This window comes from Bombina bombina, chromosome 5 (assembly GCF_027579735.1).
Source record: "Bombina bombina isolate aBomBom1 chromosome 5, aBomBom1.pri, whole genome shotgun sequence".
Classification (NCBI taxonomy): Eukaryota; Metazoa; Chordata; class Amphibia; order Anura; family Bombinatoridae; genus Bombina; species Bombina bombina.
Genome location: NC_069503.1, coordinates 837346564 through 837363434, shown reverse-complemented (window position 1 = coordinate 837363434; position 16871 = coordinate 837346564). Strand labels below are relative to the sequence as shown.

The window sequence follows — 16871 nt, the reverse complement described above, 5'->3', positions numbered from 1 at the left end:
GCGTCATTCTTGGCGCGGACTTTTTTGGCGCAAATTTTTTTTTTCTGTTTCCGGCGTCATACGTGTCGCCGGAAGTTGCATCATTTTTGACGTTCTTTTGCGCCAAAAGTGTCGGCGTTCCGGATGTGGCGTCATTTTTGGCGCCAAAAGCATTTAGGCGCCAAATAATGTGGCCGTCATTTTTGCCGCTAAAAAAATATGGGCGTCACTATTGTCTCCACATTATTTAAGTCTCATTATTTATTGCTTCTGGTTGCTAGAAGCTTGTTCACTGGCATTTTTTCCCATTCCTGAAACTGTCATTTAAGGAATTTGATCAATTTTGCTTTATATGTTGTTTTTTCTATTAAATATTGAAAGATGTCCCACGTTGAAACTGAGTCAGAAGATACTTCTGGAAAATCGCTGCCTGGTGCTGGAGCTACCAAAGCTAAGTGTATCTGCTGTAAACTTATGGTATCTGTTCCTCCAGCTGTTGTTTGTACTGTTTGTCATGACAAACTTGTTAATGCAGATAATATTTCCTTTAGTACTGTTACATTACCTGTTGCTGTTCCGTCAACATCTAATACTCAGAGTGTTCCTGATAACATAAGAGATTTTGTTTCTAAATCCATTAAGAAGGCTATGTCTGTTATTCCTCCTTCTAGTAAACGTAAAAAGTCTTTTAAAACTTCTAATTTTTCAGATGAATTTTTAAATGAACATCATCATTCTGATTCTGATAATGGTTCTTCTGGTTCAGAGGATTCTGTCTCAGAGGTTGATGCTGATAAATCTTCATATTTATTTAAAATGGAATTTATTCGTTCTTTACTTAAAGAAGTCCTAATTGCATTAGAAATTGAGGATTCTGGTCCTCTTGATACTAAATCTAAACGTTTAGATAAGGTTTTTAAATCTCCTGTAGTTATTCCAGAAGTTTTTCCTGTCCCTAGTGCTATTTCTGAAGTCATTTCCAGGGAATGGAATAATTTGGGTAATTCATTTACTCCTTCTAAACGTTTTAAGCAATTATATCCTGTGCCATCTGACAGATTAGAGTTTTGGGACAAAATCCCTAAGGTTGATGGGGCTGTCTCTACTCTTGCTAAGCGTACTACTATTCCTACGGCAGATGGTACTTCCTTTAAGGATCCTTTAGATAGGAAAATTGAATCCTTTCTAAGAAAAGCTTACTTGTGTTCAGGTAATCTTCTTAGACCTGCTATATCTTTAGCGGATGTTGCTGCAGCTTCAACTTTTTGGTTAGAAGCTTTAGCGCAACAAGTAACAGATCATAATTCTCATAGAATTATTATTCTTCTTCAACATGCTAATAATTTTATTTTTGATGCCATCTTTGATATCATTAGAGTTGATGTCAGGTATATGTCTCTAGCTATTTTAGCTAGAAGAGCTTTATGGCTTAAAACTTGGAATGCTGATATGTCTTCTAAGTCTACTCTGCTTTCCCTTTCTTTCCAGGGTAATAAATTGTTTGGTTCTCAGTTGGATTCTATTATCTCAACTGTTACTGGAGGGAAAGGAACTTTTTTACCACAGGATAAAAAATCGAAAGGTAAATTTAGGTCTAATAATCGTTTTCGTTCCTTTCGTCACAACAAGGAACAAAAACCTGATCCTTCATCCTCAGGAGCGGTATCAGTTTGGAAACCATCTCCAGTCTGGAATAAATCCAAGCCTTTTAGAAAATCAAAGCCAGCTCCTAAGTCCACATGAAGGTGCGGCCCTCATTCCAGCTCAGCTGGTAGGGGGCAGATTACGTTTTTTCAAAGAAATTTGGATCAATTCCGTTCACAATCTTTGGATTCAGAACATTGTTTCAGAAGGGTACAAAATTGGCTTCAAGATAAGGCCTCCTGCAAAGAGATTTTTTCTTTCCCGTGTCCCAGTAAATCCAGCGAAGGCTCAAGCATTTCTGAAATGTGTTTCAGATCTAGAGTTGGCTGGAGTAATTATGCCAGTTCCAGTTCTGGAACAGGGACTGGGGTTTTATTCAAATCTCTTCATTGTACCAAAGAAGGAGAATTCCTTCAGACCAGTTCTGGATCTAAAAATATTGAATCGTTATGTAAGGATACCAACATTCAAAATGGTAACTGTAAGGACTATCCTGCCTTTTGTTCAGCAAGGGCATTATATGTCTACAATAGATTTATAGGATGCATATCTGCATATTCCGATTCATCCAGATCACTATCAGTTTCTGAGATTCTCTTTCCTAGACAAGCATTACCAGTTTGTGGCTCTGCCGTTTGGCCTAGCTACAGCTCCAAGAATTTTTACGAAGGTTCTCGGTGCCCTTCTGTCTGTAATCAGAGAACAGGGTATTGTGGTATTTCCTTATTTGGACGATATCTTGGTACTTGCTCAGTCTTCACATTTAGCAGAATCTCATATGAATCGACTTGTGTTGTTTCTTCAACATCATGGTTGGAGGATCAATTTACCAAAAAGTTCATTGATTCCTCAGACACAGGTAACCTTTTTAGGTTTCCAGATAGATTCAGTGTCCATGACTCTATCTTTGACAGACAAGAGACGTCTAAAATTGATATCAGCTTGTCGAAACCTTCAGTCACAATCATTCCCTTCGGTAGCCTTATGCATGGAAATTCTAGGTCTTATGACTGCTGCATCGGACGCGATCCCCTTTGCTCGTTTTCACATGCGGCCTCTTCAGCTCTGTATGCTGAACCAGTGGTGCAGGGATTACACAAAGATATCTCAATTAACATCTTTAAAACCGATTGTACGACACTCTCTGACGTGGTGGACAGATCACCATCGTTTAGTTCAGGGGGCTTCTTTTGTTCTTCCGACCTGGACTGTAATTTCAACAGATGCAAGTCTTACAGGTTGGGGAGCTGTGTGGGGGTCTCTGACAGCACAAGGGGTTTGGGAATCTCAGGAGGTGAGATTACCGATCAATATTTTGGAACTCTTCTAAAGAGAGAATCGTTCATTTGTTTTCAGACAGACAATGTCATAACTGTGGCATACATCAATCATCAAGGAGGGACTCACAGTCCTCTGGCTATGAAAGAAGTATCTCGAATTCTGGTATGGGTGGAATCCAGCTCCTGTCTAGTTTCTGCGGTTCATATCCCAGGTATAGACAATTGGGAAGCGGATTATCTCAGTCGCCAAACGTTACATCCGGGCGAATGGTCTCTTCACCCAGAGGTATTTCTTCAGATTGTTCAAATGTGGGGTCTTCCAGAAATAGATCTGATGGCTTCTCATCTAAACAAGAAACTTCCCAGGTATCTGTCCAGATCCAGGGATCCTCAAGCGGAAGCAGTGGATGCGTTGTCACTTCCTTGGAAGTATCATCCTGCCTATATCTTTCCGCCTCTAGTTCTTCTTCCAAGAGTAATCTCCAAGATTCTGAAGGAATGCTCGTTTGTTCTGCTGGTGGCTCCAGCATGGCCTCACAGGTTTTGGTATGCGGATCTTGTCCGGATGGCCTCTTGCCATCCGTGGACTCTTCCGCTACGACCAGACCTTCTGTCCTTTTTTCCATCAGGATCTCAAATCCTTAAATTTAAAGGTATGGAGATTGAACGCTTGATTCTTAGTCAAAGAGGTTTCTCTGACTCTGTGATTAATACTATGTTACAGGCTCGTAAATCCGTATCTAGGGAGATATATTATAGAGTCTGGAAGACTTATTTTTCTTGGTGTCTTTCTCATCATTTTTCCTGGCATTCTTTTAGAATTCCGAGAATTTTACAGTTTCTTCAGGATGGTTTGGATAAAGGTTTGTCTGCAAGTTCCTTGAAAGGACAAATCTCTGCTCTTTCTGTTCTTTTTCACAGAAAGATTGCTAATCTTCCTGATATTCATTGTTTTGTACAAGCTTTGGTTCGTATAAAACCTGTCATTAAGTCAATTTCTCCTCCTTGGAGTTTGAATTTGGTTCTGGGGGCTCTTCAAGCTCCTCCGTTTGAACCTATGCATTCTTTGGACATTAAATTACTTTCTTGGAAAGTTTTGTTCCTTTTGGCCATCTCTTCTGCCAGAAGAGTTTCTGAATTATCTGCTCTTTCTTGTGAGTCTCCTTTTCTGATTTTTCATCAGGATAAGGCGGTGTTGCGAACTTCTTTTAAATTTTTACCTAAGGTTGTGAATTCTAACAACATTAGTAGAGAAATTGTGGTTCCTTCATTATGTCCTAATCCTAAGAATTCTAAGGAGAAATCATTGCATTCTTTGGATGTAGTTAGAGCTTTGAAATATTATGTTGAAGCTACTAAGAATTTCCGAAAGACTTCTAGTCTATTTGTTATCTTTTCCGGTTCTAGGAAAGGTCAGAAGGCTTCTGCCATTTCTTTGGCATCTTGGTTGAAATCTTTAATTCATCATGCTTATGTTGAGTCGGGTAAAACTCCGCCTCAAAGGATTACAGCTCATTCTACTAGGTCAGTTTCTACTTCCTGGGCGTTTAGGAATGAAGCTTCGGTTGATCAGATTTGCAAAGCAGCAACTTGGTCTTCTTTGCATACTTTTACTAAATTCTACCATTTTTATGTGTTTTCTTCTTCTGAAGCAGTTTTTGGTAGAAAAGTACTTCAGGCAGCTGTTTCAGTTTGATTCTTCTGCTTATAATTTCAGTTTTTTTCATTATAAGATTTAAACTTTGTTTTGGGTGTGGATTATTTTCAGCGGAATTGGCTGTCTTTATTTTATCCCTCCCTCTCTAGTGACTCTTGCGTGGAAGATCCACATCTTGGGTAGTCATTATCCCATACGTCACTAGCTCATGGACTCTTGCTAATTACATGAAAGAAAACATAATTTATGTAAGAACTTACCTGATAAATTAATTTCTTTCATATTAGCAAGAGTCCATGAGGCCCACCCTTTTTTGTGGTGGTTATGATTTTTTTGTATAAAGCACAATTATTCCAATTCCTTATATTTATGCTTCGCACTTTTTTCTTATCACCCCACTTCTTGGCTATTTGTTAAACTGATTTGTGGGTGTGGTGAGGGGTGTATTTATAGGCATTTTGAGGTTTGGGAAACTTTGCCCCTCCTGGTAGGAATGTATATCCCATACGTCACTAGCTCATGGACTCTTGTTAATATGAAAGAAATGAATTTATCAGGTAAGTTCTTACATAAATTATGTTTTTTTGGGAACCACAAACAGATTGGAGTAGAATCCCAGACCCTGTTCCTGCATTGGAACAGGAACTATCACTCCTAGGTCGGAAAGGTCCCGGACACAGTGTAAGAATGCTTCTCTTTTTATCTGGTCTAGAGATAATCTTGAGAGCAGAAACCTGCCCCTGGGAGTAAAAGTTTTGAACTCTAGTTTGTATCCCTGGGACACGATGTCCACCACCCAGGGATCCGGCACATCCCGAACCCAGGCCTGAGCGAAGAAAGAAAGTCTTCCCCCCAACAAGATCCGGTCCCGGATCGGGGGCAGACCCTTCATGCTGACTTTGAGTCACTAACAGGCTTCTTAGATTGCTTTCCCTTGTTCCAAGACTGGTTGGACCTTCAGGAAGGCTTGGACTGTTCCTGCTTGGCAGAGGGAGAGGAAGCTTTACCCTTGAAGTTTCGAAAGGAATGACAGTTACTCTGACGTCCCTTCTGCTTATTCCTCTTATCCTGAGGGAGGAAATTACCCTTTCCTCCCGTAATGTCTGAAATAATTTCAGCCAAGCCCAGCCCAAACAAGGTCCTACTCTTGTAGGGAATCGTCAAAAGCTTAGACTTAGACAACACATCCGCAGACCAGGATTTCAACCATAAAGCTCTGCAGGCCAGTACTGCAAAACCAGAAATCTTTGCTCCCAACTTAATAATTTGTAGAGAAGCATCCGTAATAAAGGAATTGGCCAACTTAAGAGCCTTGATCCTATCCTGGATCTCCTCAAGGGGAGTATCTGTCTGACTAGATTCAGACAACGCATCAAACCAGTATGCCGCCGCACTGGTGACGGTAGCAATACACACTGCAGGTTGCCATTGTAAACCCTGGTGTACATACATCTTTTTAAGGAACCCTTCCAAATTCTTATCCATAGGATCCTTAAAGGAACAGCTATCCTCTATGGGAATAGTAGTTCTCTTAGTCAAAGTGGAAATTGCCCCTTCCACCTTGGGGACTGTCTGCCAAGACTCCTTGATAGAGTCAGCTATTGGAAACATCTACTTAAAAATTGGGTATGGAGAAAAAGGAATACCAGGTCTCTCCCATTCCCGAGCAATAATCTCTGTAGCCCGGTCTGGTACCGGAAAAACCTCCACCGCAGAAGGAACGTCAAAGTATTTGTTTAACTTACTAGACTTCTTAGGGTTGACAACGACAGTCATGTCAGAGTCGTCCAAGTTGGCCAAAACCTCTTTAAGTAACAACCGGAGGTGATCTAGCTTAAACCTGAAGGATACAACTTCAGCATCAGAAGAAGACTTCACCCTCAGATGCTTCTGAAGTATCTTCCTCCTCAGACTTCTGGGAAGGAACATTCGAACTAGCCACAACTGTTTCAGAAACCTTACTCACTGATTCCTTAGAGTTTCTCTTGTGCTTTCCCTGCAGCATGGGAAATCAGACAGCACATCAGTTACAGCAGAAGATATGTGGGTAGCAGTGTCTTGCAACGTAACTCTAACCAGAGTGTGAGAGGAAGTGCAGGGCACTGCATGTGTAGACAATAAAGTTTGGGACACTTGAGGAGAAAGCTGCAGCATATCTTGAACAAGGGACCCCTGAACAGCATCCGCCCTAGCTAATGATGGCTCGGATTCAAAAAGTCTATCTCTGTAATGTAATATTCTTTAAATACATGAGGAACAAAAAGTGATTGGGGCTTCCACATTAGAGTCAAAACACAAGCTACATGTAACGTTTTGCAGGGCCTCTTGGTCCATCTTTACCCAATGTTTAAACAAAATAAACCCAACTGCTTTATTTAGGTTTGAAAAATAATAACACAAAAAAACGTTACTGTCACTTTAAAATGTAAAAGTAAAAATAATTTTCCTATGTTCTTTAACTACCGCCAAGCAGCAGTTCCCTATAAACCTCAGACTGCCCCCTAACCTCAGCACTCCTTGCTGAGGTGCCTACCTGTCCTCCTGGGAACCTGATTAAACTTTGACTACAATCTGGACTCAAAATCTAGCTGTTCAAAACGACTACAAAATAAACACTCTTCCTTTAAGCAGAGACACAGCCCTTCCTATTCGTGGGCGTTCCTAACTAGAAAAGTGACCGGCCGCCATTACTATCAATGCCTGAGCCTTTTCACAAAGAAAAACACACTGACTCTGTCCCACAAAGTCCGGAATTAAACTGGAACGAATTAACAAAATCTGAGCCTCTCCAAAAGATTTTACATACCCAGTGCCTGCATACACTGTCTACTTAAATCCTATTAATCCCAAATAGGATTATTAGTGCTTAACGTCCCAAAAACAGAGTTAACTGATAAAGTGCCATATTCTCCATTCCAAGAAAATAAAACTAGGCACTTACCTGAAGATCAATCTGCCTGGGCGCAGGGCAGCTCACTTGGTATGAGAGGTCATCTCCCTCACATGGACCCGTGGGAAAATTAGGAAAGACTGAATAATCCTAATCAGGCTTTCAGGATAGGGCAGCAACAACTATTTGTGAGGTGCAGTGAGGATTATACCCCACAAGTTCCCAATTTCTTAAAAGCCACCACTGCTCTACTGAAGAGACTGTCATGGACTACGGCTAAACCCCAAGAAGCAGCAGAACAAACTTGCTCTGCTTTAAAATAATAAAATCTTGATTGAAGAATCTTCTTTCAGACACCTAAACTTTACCACCTCCTTGCTTTTAACCAAGGCAAAGAGAATGACTGGGGTTGGAGGGAAGGGAGGTGATACTTAAAGGGACATTAAACCCAATTTTTTTCTTTCATGATTTAGAAAGAGCATGCCATTTCTAATTTACTTCTATTGTCTAATTTACTTCATTCTCTTGATATACTTTGCTGAAAAGCATACCTAGATAGGCTCTATAACTGCTGATTGGTTGCTGCACATAGATGCCTCGTCTGATTGGCTCACCCATGTGCATTCCTATTTCTTTAACAAAGGATATCTAAAGAATGAAGCAAATTAGATAATAGAAGTAAATTGGAATGTTGTTTAAAATTGTATTCTCTATCGGAATCATTGAAGAAATGTTTTGGGTTTAGGATCCCTTTAACCGCTTTGCTGTGGTGCTCTTTGCTGTGGTGCTCTTTTTCTCCAATAGTAATTAGAGATGATCCGTGGACTCACCGTGTCATTAGAAAGAAATTAAGAACATTTGATAGATTTAATTTTATATCTTATAAAATTATTTTTTTTCAACCCTTCAAATGTATCTATTTTTTTTTGTGTGAAAATATTTTATTTGGTTTTCATAAAAATAAACAGAAATGCACCTCACGGCGCTCCACAAGTCATAGAGACTTACAAACAAGAAAAAATACAAGTTTAACGCACACCTGGGTCAAGTCAATAACCTTGCCATATAATGTTAAGAAAAGAAAACTGAAAATATAAGAATAAAACAAAGAGAGCAAAATATGTCATTTTGCAATAATTAAGAGGGGGGAAGGGAGGATCGGGAATAGAGGAGGAGTATCGTCCTACTTTTTATCTAGAGCAACCTGGGAAAGTTGAGAAAAAGAGCACTCTGCTTATATAGGGGCATAGGGGCGTGGAAGGCTCCAGGTAAACTGGTTAAGGTGCTTCTTATGTATCTAGACTCGGATGCCAGCAGGTGTTAAACCTGGATTTCCATTTAGCCCAAATAATTTCAAATAAGTCTGCCTTTTCAGTGGAGAAAAATATATTCTTCTCCATCGAATACATGTATGCCATAAGTTTAACTATATCTGGCCAGGTAGGAGGGTTCACTTTTTTCCAAGATCCAGCTATGGAAAGCTTTATCGCGGAGAAAAGATAAATACATAGGTATCCTTGATACTTGGGCAATTTACATACTCCTACATGAAGTAGGGCCATCTCAGGGACTCTAAGTAAAGCAATTCCCATTCTGGACAACAAGGAGAAACAGGTGTTCCAGAGAGGTTTAATCTGTGTCATGTTTCCTACCTGATTACAGTTCCTCCAGCATTTAGGCATAGTTGAGGGGAACAGATTAGCTAATCTGGCCGGGACATAGTACCAGTGTGTGAGGAGTTTGAAGTACGTTTTGTAAATAGTGACACAGTGAAGTGTCTTTTTTGTGAATAGGAGTGTATGTTGCCATTCTCTAGTGGGAATAGATATACTAAGTTTTTGTTCCCACTTTAGAATGTGGGGGGCTTTCTCTTCTGGCACAGCTCCTTCCATTAAATTGTAATGAATGGACATGGGTTTCCCTAGCCGAACTCCTTGCTTCTATCTAGCCTCCCATAAGGTAAGTTGAAGTGATGAAGAGGGCCGGAACCCCCAACTAGAAAGGGTGGAATCGGGGCCGTATCTTTAAGTTGGTCTAGTGTAATAATTGAGTCTAACTGACTGGTTGACCACATGTCCACAACCCTAACTATGCCTAGTCACGCCCACGTGGATGCATGCGAGTCAGGAAGTCCTGTGAGAAGACCGGGAATGGATGTGATAGGGGAAGGGTGAGGGGCTATGTGTTTATAGTGTCTAATCTGTTCCCAAGTGACTAGGCATTCTTTGATGATAGGGTTGTCTATGGCTAAAGTCCTCCTACAATGTGGGGGGGTCCATATAAGGTCTTTCAAAACTACATGGCAAGGTAGCGAGGCCTGCTCTAGTGCCCTCCACTTGCTGTTAGAATTACTAACGCCCCATTGTGAAATATGAGTTAACATTGCTGCCTCAAAGTATAGGGTTATGGAAGGGGAGGCCACTCCCCCATGCAGTCTGGGGTATTGGAGAATTTTATGGGCTATCCTAGGGGGTTTACCTTGCCATATGTATCTAGTACATTTACTTTGAAACTGTAGTAGAACGGATTTGGGCACCCAGAGCGGTAGACACCTAAACAAATAAGTCAGTTTATGCATCTATTTTTTAACTGTTAAAATACAAACTGATTCTTTTAATAATATTACTTAAAGTTATAGTAAACTCTTCCCTTTTTAAAATCAGATCTGGACTGTTAGTGATATTTTAGATGGTGTTTTATTTATCAGTTGTAATGAAGATGCGGTTTAACTTACTTTTTAATGTAGCTATGAAATTCAAATACCCCGCACTCCGCTGCCCACTTTAAAAGTCAATTTTTCTGTGAGCTAAAAGATGAATTGTTGTCCAATCAGCGCTATAGCTATAACAAAAGTGCCATATGGGGAGAGAGCTGATTGGACAACAATTCAAACCGTTAGCTCACAGAAAAGTTTACTTTTGAAGTGGGCGGCGGAGCGCAGAGTATTTGATGTTCATATCTATATTAAAAAGCAAGTTATAATTGATTTGCTCTGATAAACTATTCATAAGTTTTCAGTGCATTTTTACTAAATTTGATCAATCTTAGCCTAATTGCGTCCTAAGAAATATATATTCTTTGTAAATATTAGCAATGACTGACATTGTTAAACTGTTTATTAAAATTTGAATCTTGTGTAACTTAAATCATTCATTAGATGAATAGAAGAGTGGAAACCATAAGACTTGACTAACCTATGTAAAAGGTGTTTTTAAGGTGGTATTTTAAGGATGGATTATTCCATCTAGAAAACCCCAAACATTAAAATAAAATTGCACTACCTTAAAAAAAACAATAATTAAGCGAGTGAAAATAAAATCAAGAAAAACATAATAATAATAGGATATTTGGGGACATTTAGAGGGGCACTGCCCTCACTGCCCCAATGGACCAGCCACCACTGGTGTATTGAAATATGCTCTCACAGTCTCTCCTCTCTCTCTCCCTGCCTGCCTTCTTTGCTTTAATTTTTTCAATATCCCTCTGTATTACCAGCTGTCACACTTGTTTTATCAATATCCCTGTACCTTGCCTTTTCCCCTGTACCTTGCATGGCTGAATCATTGCTGTACTGAATGTATATTATCCATCTCTTACTATCTCTACATGTATTTATCTTCTCTTTCAGTGTTCTCCCCAGGAACTTTTTAATGGGTGCAACTGCACAACCAGGCTGATTTCACTGACTACAGACTAAAATTTCAGCCAATAATAAGCTAAAATTAGCTAATATTAAACTTGTTTAAATATTTATTGCACACATTGTCATTAAATAAATGTGTGTTAAATTATGCAATTAATTTGTGATTTGGATAGCAGAACATGTTATAATATTAGAAAGTATTACACTGTTCACAACCCGGCTACTTCATAAGGCCACCTGGCTGGCAACATTTTCTGTGGAGAACACTGTTTTTGTTCATATTTCCCTCTGGTTTGTACCTTCCTTTACTTACCTTGCCCACTCTTGCTTTCTTCCATTCCACTTCTTCAGTTGTACTACCTGTCTCTTTACAATTTGCACTGTCTAGACCTTACTTCATTGAGCTGTTTCATTTCTCCTTGAATGGCCTCCCACAAACGCCATCTGTCTCCTCTTTTTACCTTGTTGCACATTTGTCTCCCTTTATTCTATTTTCCTGATTGGTTAGGTTACTGATTAGCAATAACTGAAGGGTCCTATAAGCAGCCGATGGCTTTCAGCTATCATTATACATTCTAGAGAAAAATGAACTATAAATATTTTGTAAACTTACTTGCTCTTCCTTAGTTTCAATCACAACTAACATGGATCCTTTTTCTTCACAGAAAAGTTTGGCATCATCAAATATATCCTTTCCAATAGAGAAGTAGTAACATTTATTTGTGAAGTTCTTCCACTCTACCGGACAACCTGAAACAAAATAAATAAAGGATATAATAATACTTTTAAAGGAAGTCAGAATTAACCTTTCATGATTCAGATAGAGCATGTGATTTTAAACAACCTTCCAAATTACTTCCATTAACAAATGTGCACTGTATTTTTATATTTACACTTTTTGAGTCACCATCTTCTACTGAGCATGTGCAAGAATTCACAGAATATACGTATGTGCATTTGTGATTGGCTGATGGCTGTCACATGATACAAAGGGAGTGGAAATAAACATAACTTTAAAATTTGTCAGAGAAAAATCTATTACTCATTTAAAGTTCAGACTACGGGGTTGATAATTGAAAACTCTCTGGGCTGGCGAGATTATTAAAGAATGCTCTCCAGTCCTTCTATTCCCTGGTGGAATGATCTAAAGCCACTTTTTACTCTGAAAACAGGGTGTCTCGCTAAGGGGCGTATACTGCATTTTTGTATGAAAAGTGCGCAATAAAATTAGTATTTTAAACATCATACAAAGCAAATAATTGAACTATTAACACAAAAATAAACAGGGAAAAATTGTATTGTTAAGGTGCATCAAAAATTGTAACAACATTCTTCACCAAAAATCGTATTTTAACAAAAACGTAAAATTTGTATGTAATTTACACAGGAATAAATCGTATTAAATATGCACAGTGTAAATCGTAATTTTAATACACTGGATGTGCAAAAAATACACCAAAATTTATACTTATAAATACAAAATGCAAAGCAAAATGTGCTGAACATGGGCATTCCATGGGCGTATATGAAAATGTCTCTCTAATTTCAGCGTAATTCTGTAAAGATTTTCTCACTGCAGAGCTCACAGTTTTTTCTAGCCAACTAAAAAGTGGCGAGCTTTTCTCAAAACACTACAAATAATTATAACCTAAATAGAAAAACACTCAGAAAGCAGCGTAATGTGATTTATATTGGCTGCAGGATTACATTTTTAAAGTGCGCTCCCTTCTCACTGCTAACTTTGCTCTAAGGAGCGAAGTGTCAATATTCAGCGAGCTCCATTTTTTTCAATAGCAGCCATCTCGCCACTCACAGGGAATGCACTTTTTTACAATCATTCAACCAGGGCAGCCCCTGAGAGAGTTGGCGAGAAAAACTAGGTTTGATCTAGCGAAGTTTGTATAATCTAGCCCTAATTGCTATTGCATTGTCTTGTTATCATACACTTGTTGATTATGCAAATCTACTGTATTTACTGGTCCTTTAATTTAGACCTATTTTCTATATAAGATTTGTCCTGCCTACTCTAAACCTTCAAACTGACCAAGATAAAAATTGTTAGTAAATAAACTTCTCATAACAATATTCTTCTTAACTTATGGATAAGTGGGATTCAGGACATTTTAATACTATATGATGTTTTTCTTTGTCTGTATAGTTAGTGGTGGTTCTATGGATGCGCAGGGGGTGCAATGTCCTTCCATTAATGACTGTAGCACCTCCAAACCCTAAAGGTGCCAGCAGCCCTAGTAGCACCTAGTAGTGTCCTATGCTATATTTAAAGGGGCAGTCTAGGCCAAAATAAACTTTCATGATTCAGATAGAGCATGTCATTTCCAATTTACTTTTATCACCAATTTTGCTTTGTTCTCTTGATATTCTTAGTTGAAAGCTTAACCTAGGAGGTTCATATGCTAATTTCTTAGACCTTGAAGCCCACCTCTTTCAGATTGCATTTTAACAGTTTTTCACCACTAGAGGGTGTTAGTTCACGTATTTCATATAGATAACACTGTGCTTGTGCACAAGAAGTTATCTGGGAGCAGGCACTGATTGCCTAGACTGCAAGTCTGTCAAAAGAACTGAAAAAAGGGGCAGTTTGCAGAGGCTTAGATACAAGATAATCACAGAGGTTAAAAGTATATTATTATAACTGTGTTGGTTATGCAAAACTGGGAAATGGGTAATAAAGGGATTATCTATCTTTTAAAACAATAAAAATGATGGTGTAGACTGTCCCTTTAAGCAAGAAGAGTGGTAGAGATAAGATAAATAATTAATAGAGAAGATGAGGCTAATCTGTTCCCCATGTACCCAAATATTTTACTTTCTAATCAGCATTTTTTACCTCCATATTTTATTTGCAATGACCACTTCTGTGTACTGTAACACCAGTGCATCATTGCACCATGTTTTTTTCAGGCAGAAACTGGTACTTGTCAAAGCCAAAGCAACAAATTGTACCTAGGGGAAGCACTGTTCAGGCAAGATGTGTTTATATGTATGGTATGTATTTTTGTTGAAAAATAGTATTTCTAAAATGTAAAAAAAAAAAAAATTCTGTCAAAAATAGAAAATCATTGTGGCCAATCATTGTAGAGGATGAACATTTTCTGTTTCCTTTTATAATGTATTGAGTTAGTAGAAGAGAGAAATTTACAAAAAAACAACAACTTAATTTTCATATTTATTTCAATAATAAACTTTATTCCTGTCTGTAGCTGTTAATTTGATTCCAGACTACATCATATAATGTCATATAGGATACTTACATCAGATAATCTATATCATCTGTTTATCATAGTTATTAGGGCAATTTTATCTGGGGGATCTAAAGCAGCATTGGATCATAATATCATCCATAATAAAATGTAGATCATATAATTACTAAATCAGATACAACTAAAGTGTGCACCCCCTTACAATATGTAGATTCAGCTTCTATAGTTCTGCACAGTCGACAGTGACACAAGAGCTGTATTGGCTGAAGTTATATATTGTAAGTCACTGTGAGTATACTTTGATATTCTAAATTACAACAAAAGAATAAAAAATGGTAAAGGAACAAAGCAAAGCACGAAAATACAGGGCCAATGGGATCAGGCTTCATAAAATGATAAGAGAGTTGCGGTCCCAGACTGGGACAGTAGGTGACATTAAAGGAACATGAAACCACACATTTTCTTTTGTGATTCATATAGAGCATGCAATTTAAACAACTTTCCAATTTACTTCTATTACCAATTTTGCTTCAATCTCTTGTTATCCTTTGCTGACTGAGCAGCAACGCACTACTAGGAGCTATCTCCAAGCACAAAAACTATGAGGGACAGAAAAGAGGCAAAAAGTAGCACACTTATAAATGAGTTACAGGGGTTGTGGTACTATCGTGTTCACACTATATACTATATAAGGAGAGGAGGGGGATTATAAAACATAACCTTTAATAAAGTGATTAAAAAATAGACATCTTAAAAACATTAAAATACATAAACACAAAAGCACCCTCTTCCCATAGTGATATTGCTAAATGCCAAAAATAACAAACAATTAGACAAATAATACTTGTCAAAATGGTATCCAGGGTGATTATCCCCATTACGTTGTGTACAGCGAATACAATGTTACTTTACTCGTAACTAAAAGTGCCCAGGTTTGTGCTAGCAGGAATCCAACAGGTGCCCAGGTTTGTGCTAGCAGGGATCCAACAGGGTGTGTTTTGGTCCCCTTATTTTTCTGGATTGATTCCAGGATTATTTTAATTTAGCTATCTAAGCACATCTAGTGAGCCAATCACAAGGGACAAATGTGTGCAGACACCAATCACAAGCAAGTTTCCAGTAGTGTAAGATATATACATATTCTTTTTCAACAACTGATACCAACAGAACAAAGTACATTTGAAAATAGTAGTGAATTTGAAAGTCTCTTAAAATTATGTTTTATCTGAATCATGAAAGTTAATTTTGACTTTTCTGCTCCTTTAAAGCAGAGAAAGTAGGACTAAAGTATCTTATGAATCTTTATATTTCAACCACTGCATGTTTTTCCCCTAAATAATCAATCCATATACTTACATTTTTTAGCATTTCTAGTCACTGAGGATACACACAAAACTGCCAAATTGCACGGAAATAAGTTTTAAAGAATATGTGTCTGACTGATGATTATGTTCAACTGTATAAGGATTCTTGTTTAGAAAATTCAGGGCTAGATTACAAGTGGAGCAGTAGATATCACTTGTGTGCGCTGGTATTACAAGTTAAGCGCAATGTGAACGCGGGCTTACATTCGCATTGCTAGGAAGCATTGCATTCAAGAAAGCGCACTCCCATAGGCTCAGGGGCGGAACTACCATTGGTGCAGCAGGTGCAGTTGCACCAGGGACCAATTACTGGGGGGCCCATAGAAGCCAGTCTATACATAGGCATGTGCAGAATGTGTATAATTCTGATAAATAGGATCATTTTATTAGTGCAGAATGCAGGTCCATCTATCCATCTATCCTTAAAATCATTATACAGAGCAGCATGTATATTATTACTGTTGCTTACTACTAAGTTACCTTTGGGGGGCCCAAAAAAATAAAATACTAAAGTGTTGAGTAGGTCCGCTACTGCATAGGCTCCTATGGGAGCCTTGCCCTGATGTCGTCATCTATGGCATCAGAACCTCATGCAGCGAAGGGGGTAAGTAGCACAGCGATGGGCAGTATTTTTAAATATATATGCTTATATACATATATATTTATGTGTTAATATGTGTATATACACATATTAACACATAAATATATATGTATATAATCATATACATACATATTTACATTGCGGTCTACTCTACGGGAACACACAGTTCCCATAGACCGCAATGTAAACAGCACATTTTAGCCAACTTTAAAGCCCCAAAACTGCCTAGTGCAGTTATTTTTTATAAAAAATAAATGCTAGATTTTATTAAAATAAAATAACTATAATGCCCTCTATTTTGAGGGAATTTGGGTCACTTTTAGAAAATTAACAAGAAGTCTGACCTCTGGTTAATTTACAGAGCGCTAATTAGTACTGCGAGCTCGCGGTAGCAATAACCAGCCACTAGTAATGGCTGGTTAATTATCGTGCTCCAGCAAACAGGCAAATTTGACCGTTTGTTGGAGAGCAATAATTTAGCACTCCGCTTGTAATCTAGCCCTCAGTGTACAGCATGGTCTATCGTTCAACTTTCAAAGTATACAATGTGTAGGATCTAAGCCCCGGTCTTCATATCGCCAGTACAAGATGC

The 16871-nt window shown here is 38.3% G+C and overlaps 1 protein-coding gene across 2 annotated transcripts in view; it reads right to left on the bottom strand.

Annotated features, from left to right (window-relative positions):
• COLEC12 (collectin subfamily member 12) overlaps positions 1–16871 on the bottom strand; it is a 254612-nt gene that overhangs the window by 30848 nt on the left and 206893 nt on the right. For both annotated transcript variants that reach the window (XM_053714964.1, XM_053714965.1), the window contains exon 7: positions 11707–11843. In XM_053714964.1, the coding sequence (XP_053570939.1) occupies positions 11707–11843 (137 nt within the window). The remainder of the gene's footprint in view (positions 1–11706; positions 11844–16871) is intronic.